Below are 5,681 nucleotides of genomic sequence, written 5' to 3'. Positions count from 1 at the left end.
TGCAGTCACTATACAGGGTGGGCCATTTATATGGATACACCGGAATAAAATGGGAATGGTTGGTGATATTAAGAGGATTGTCAATGCAACCCTCTTCTCCCACTCTTCACACACTGATAGCAACGCTGCAGGAGAAATGCCAGGGTAATCAATTGGGCAACATTGGTCATTATATACTGTATTTTGCAGACAGAGTTACAGGACTCTCTCCCAGACCACACACTCACACTCATAATACAAGTCAGAGCTTTATAAAAAAAAAAATGTAAAAAAGAAAGAAAGAAAGTTGTGTTTTCAAAATTGGAGTTCAAGTTATTTTTACTTCCAATAGTGTTAACATACTACACAGATCATGAAGATTTGTTTAAATTTGTTTAGAGGGAACATTGCTCAGCTCTAAATAAAATAAAATAAATAAATAAAACACCTGTTTTTAAGGTTTTGTAGTGAGCAGCCCTTTGATAAGTGCCTTGCTGACTAGCTGCCAGCTATTATTAGTTTGTGGCCACATGTGCAAGCTAGAGCAGAGCTACAAGGTAATTAGCGCAACAGATTGTGAAGTATTACACAGCTGTTTACACAGCAGGTCACCATTCACTTAAACTCTAACTTGTTTTTGGTTGCTAAACAGATATTAACCCATTCCAGCTAATAAACATGATAAAATTAGGCTGAAAAATCTTATCGGCTGTTTCTTGGCAACACTAGATGCTAGCTGTTTACTACGTGAAGGATTCACTCTGCAGTTTGTACAGCCTCTTCTCCTCCAGGCACTAAATAAAAAGGAGATCTTTACTCTTTAAAACTGGGTAAGTACGGTATAATTTAAAATAGTTTATTGTTGGTAAAGAACATGAAAAATCCAAATCATTCACTCATTCAAAGACTTTTCCTGGATCAGTCATACAAATATTTTTATAGTCAAACTAGTTAAGAGTCTAAAATCTCAATTAAGATTACACCAAAGTACTTATTTTTAAAGTGCTGATGGTAAACAGTTGCCCCCAAAAGAAGTAAAACATAAACCCCAACATATGGCAAGGTCTGACAGACAGTTCGACTCGGGAACTTTTTAAAATCTTCAGCGCTTTGTAAGCATGTATAATTTGATGATGCAGCATGCAATGGTAACAGTAATGATCATATTTACCTCTTATTTTATGACACACTGAGTTGAAACTGATTTTCTCTGAAAACACACTACACAAAGAAACACAACATTGCGTGTCAACAGGAACGGGCTTTATCCACTGAAAAGATGTCACCTTTTGATGATGTGCCTTACGCTGTATTTGATCTGTAAGCCGGGGCTTACTCTTCGGTCCTGAGTCCTGACGTCTGCTTGGAGGTACAGTCACTCCTGACATTTGGCCATGTTTGCTGGCATCACAAGCCAACCGTGATGGGGTTAGCAGCTTGCACTGGAAGCGTTTGCTTGTTTAAAGTAAACACTTGATGATTTAATAGCTATCTGTGGCAGCAGGGAAGTGTTGCTTCTCACAGAAGGGCAGCCAGATTAGCAAGACGTTTAGAAGAGGTTCGAGCGTTTAGAAGAGGGGAAAAGTATCTACATGTTTTCTTTCATAAAGGCTCAAGGCTCATTAACTAGTAATGTTATATATTTGAAGTCACACAGATGTAAATAATATGAAATAAGAAATTTGAGTTTTCAAGTCTATAATTCTCTAGCTATTTGCATTATAGTAATTCTGCTATGGTTTTCCAGACTGTTAACACTAGTGAGTAAAGACGAGTCCGATGCTGAGAGAAAGCAAGAAAAGAAGGGAGTAGACAGAAGCTCAGCAGATGTTCACTGAGTCCTTGATTTTACTGAGGAGGCAAATAAGAAACATATCAGTGATAAACCTACAAGATATAGACTGAACTGTTGCTGAACTGGGCTGATCTTGTGCAAGAATCTTGGACTGACTACTGGCTCCACTCCATCCCTCCACAAATTTAAAAATATTAAATCTCAAGAGTCCCATCTCCTGGTTAAATAAACGTTAAGAGCTGAAAAACAAAATATGAATACAGAGGAATCTTCACCAAAAACAGAACTGTTAGAACAACTTAATTATAATTGTATTATGTCAACTAGAACACATGATTTAATTAAGTTTTTTTTTTTTAATTAACTCTGTCAGATCAGCCCAGCAGATTTCAGTTACACACAATGCACAAGTGTGCTTTCACTTAAATAAAAACAGCAACAAAATTAGAGTAATTTCAAGTTATAGATAGAAACCCAGCAAATACACCACCATCACCAAAGCAGAAGACTGAATTAGAATCATTTAAAACACTGCACTAACTACAACCAAAATATCTCTTTTTATAATGTGTCTTAATATGTGCTGAATTGTTGATTAAAAAAAAATCTGCCAGGAAGGGAGATGCTTGTGTCAAAGTGTTACAGTTCAGGAATTTATTTTCTTTTCTCCCTAAATACGTCTGGTACTCGGGTCAACATCTGTTACTTAAAAAAACAGAGTGGATATATTTAGCAGAGGAACAGCTGGGTGATAATATCCAACCTCCTGGAGCATTAGACTTTAAAAACACAGGCTGTCCTCTGTAAAGTATTTTCCTAGGAATCAACAGTTTAAACTATTGCTTGGGAAAATTACATAGAAACTACTGGTTCACTGCATTATGATCAACCATACACGAATGCCAAGCAGATCACAATTGTCACTCTGTAATCCGTTACTTGACGCAGTCCTGCCTTTAGTAGTAGAGGAGCAGAGCCAGCAGGAAAGCTGCCAGGTCCCAATGTTCTGTGTTTTCATTAGCAGGGTTAACTAGAGCTAAGTCACTGTGTGTACAAGGCTGGAGGCAGGCTTTAAAGAGCTGCGTAGACAGCCAGTCAATGCATGTGCTGTGTAGTGTTGGGCATTTTGGCTCGTATCTCGCCCTGCTGCGATAATCACCTGAGAAAAGAGAACATCTTTTTCTGAGAGGTCACGCTAACATCTGATTTGTCACATGGGTTAGAGCAGGAAGATGAAAGAAGAAGTGGAGAAGGAAAAAAAACACAAGAAGAAGGGAAAAAAAGGTCAGGAGCAAATCAAAGAAAGCCAAAGAGAAGATGAAATGAAAAAATCAATACAGAGAAGTACAAAAAGCCTCAAATTTGTTTTGTTCAACAAGCAAACTATCTGCTTCTCTAGTCTGATTTTATTGGTAATTTCAGGGTCTAAAAAGTTGCTTCAGTTTCCATAAACACAAACAGTGAAACACCATTAAGAGTTAAAAACAGTCCAAATTCTTTCAGCTCCAATAAAAAGATTAATGTGGCTCCCAGATGTGACAATAAACTTTAACATCTAGTCATCCTTAAAAAAAAGGATCTATGATGTTTAGAGGGGCTAGAAGTTTGGTCCCAGTAACATGGTCCAGGTCTAAGGACCAGTTGGTGAACATCTGGCAACCACTGGTCGTTAAGCAAAAAGTGTGTATTCCTCTGGGATTATGTATTCCCTAGGTGCTATTAACACAGGCCTTAATGCCAGTCACCATCCCCCCCAGCAACTGCTGGTTACCAGAGGAAATTATGTAGTGGTTGCTGGCAGTTGCTAGTGTGAAATTGATCGCAAACAGCAAAAAGCCAGCAATCACTTGCTAACTAGTTGGGGAATGCACACCTATTTATGCCACCTATTTGAGGTTATAAGATGATCGCTGATTGGTTTCTGGGTTTGTGTGACTGAGGCCTTGACAGGAAGCCAGCTAGCTAGCTAGAACTTTGCTATAAATTGCTATAAATCTGGAAGTAAATGATGATGGAAAACCAAATATCAGTGATGTTTGGAGGGTTAGTGAAGTTGGGTTATAGTTGGTTAGTAGGAGAGCTTTGGTTAGACTAATATAAACTATTGCTAATATAAACTAACGCGGCAAACCGCCGTTAGCGAGTTATGGCGGATTGCCCCGTGCGTGGGACGATCCGCCATAACTCGCTAACCGAGGTTTGCCAAGTTAATGCAGTTATGGCGTTAACGTCATTTTAACGAGATTAACACTGACAACACTAATATAAAAACATGAGCACTGGGTAGGATGAAGGTTAAATTGTCTTCAATAAACGTAAACGCTGAGGGTCCTTGATTGGCACATTCAAACGCCATCATATAACAGGGAGGAGACACCAAAAATGGACTTTTTCGTACATCTGAGATGAGCCCATCTGCAACATAAGGTTAGTCATTACCATGTTGATTGGTTTGGATTACTGGCTATGAAAAAGTCCTTAATGGTCTAAACCTTAGTAGGTCTCTGTGTGATTATTCCATAAGCTCTTCAATGTTTTGTTTCCAAGGCTGTAGTGTGCACTGTAATTTTTAAAATCTCAGTCGAATGATGTGCTACGCATGAATAGCGCCAATAAAAAGTAGAGGCAGAGAATGATGACCAAATAGGGGGCTTGAGTCTACAAGAAAAACAACAGAGCAGCATGTTAAAAATACAAGCGTCTCATCCAACACAGCAAACGCTTTGACTTGGAGAAAGTGTTGTTATCGCATTGCTTAACAAAAAGATTGCCAGCACCATAGCCCCAGGAAATTAAAAGTATTATTTGATCTGCAGAGATGAGACTCTGTATATCTTTTACTCTTTTTAACCACAATGGCGAGGTGGCAGTTCAAAAGAAATGTGGAGGAAATCAAAGCAGAAAGTCACGGGTCCCCTCAGAAAATTCAAAGGCTTGAAGAAATATGAAACCTTCCTCCATTTCTGCTGAGAATGGAAATCACGTTTAGAACTGGATAATATCTGATCCGGCAAAAATAATCAGATTTCATACTACTTCACACCGAAGGCCATGTGGACTCAGACTCAAAAGAGCAGGCTTTCATGGACTTAACTAAATACTCCAAAAGAGGGGTGTGAGGAAGCACACATGCCACAAATGTAGATCAAAGATCCAAAAACCAATCCATTATATCCAAAAGTTCCAGATTCAAATCCTTTTTCCACTTTGTTTGTACCCAGAAAAACACAATTATAAAAAATAATGTGTGCAAATGGGGTTCTTCATTTTGTTAGTCTGACTTTGTTAGTTTCTTTGTGTTTTTGGTTTAAATGTAATCATTTGTTACAAAAAAAATCCCAAACATATTGTAGATGATACTTATAGCTCTACTAAAGAAGTTAAACTTGCAGTTTGTTCATTCATTATTCACTTGCGGTTATAAAAACAATGAAGCACCAGCTAAGTGAAACTTCCAGGATTTAGAGTTCATTCCTGATCCACTTGTTCTTTTTAAACAGTGTTTCAAGTATGTGTGGCCATTAGTGGTTAGTGGTGGTAAAAGCCACTGGACTCCAGTGGTGTATGTGGTTATGTAGCTTCAGCGGACAGAAGGGACATTGTGTTTGATGATAATATTTAGGGTAACAGCCTGTGGGGAAACACATTCACAGTTTATAGCCGCAGACGGGATCGTGTTTACCCACTTCTATGGTTTGAACTCACCTCGCTCTTTCTTTTCCTTTGAAAAGGAGTCAAACTTCCTGCGCAGAGATTTTCTTCGCTTGTGAGTTTCTGTGGGAAGAAAGAAAAGGTCACAGTCAATACAGTTTGTGGTGCTCAAGTATGTGTTTGCTTTAGTTTGAACAATGAAGTCTGTGTCACAGTCGGTCTGGGATGTCTGTCTTTTGTTACTGTTGTACATCAA

General features: G+C 38.5%; 1 protein-coding gene across 1 annotated transcript in view; it reads right to left on the bottom strand.

Moving 5' to 3' along the window:
• arhgap36 (Rho GTPase activating protein 36) overlaps positions 1-5,681 on the bottom strand; it is a 73,963-nt gene that overhangs the window by 16,695 nt on the left and 51,587 nt on the right. The window contains exon 3 of the mRNA XM_005750930.2: positions 5,480-5,548. Within this exon, the coding sequence (XP_005750987.1) occupies positions 5,480-5,548 (69 nt within the window). The remainder of the gene's footprint in view (positions 1-5,479; positions 5,549-5,681) is intronic.

The sequence above is a fragment of the Pundamilia nyererei genome, unplaced genomic scaffold, assembly GCF_000239375.1.
Source record: "Pundamilia nyererei isolate P.nyererei 1_Seehausen unplaced genomic scaffold, PunNye1.0 scaffold00292, whole genome shotgun sequence".
NCBI lineage: Eukaryota > Metazoa > Chordata > Actinopteri > Cichliformes > Cichlidae > Pundamilia > Pundamilia nyererei.
This window is presented reverse-complemented; position numbering and strand designations above follow the sequence as displayed.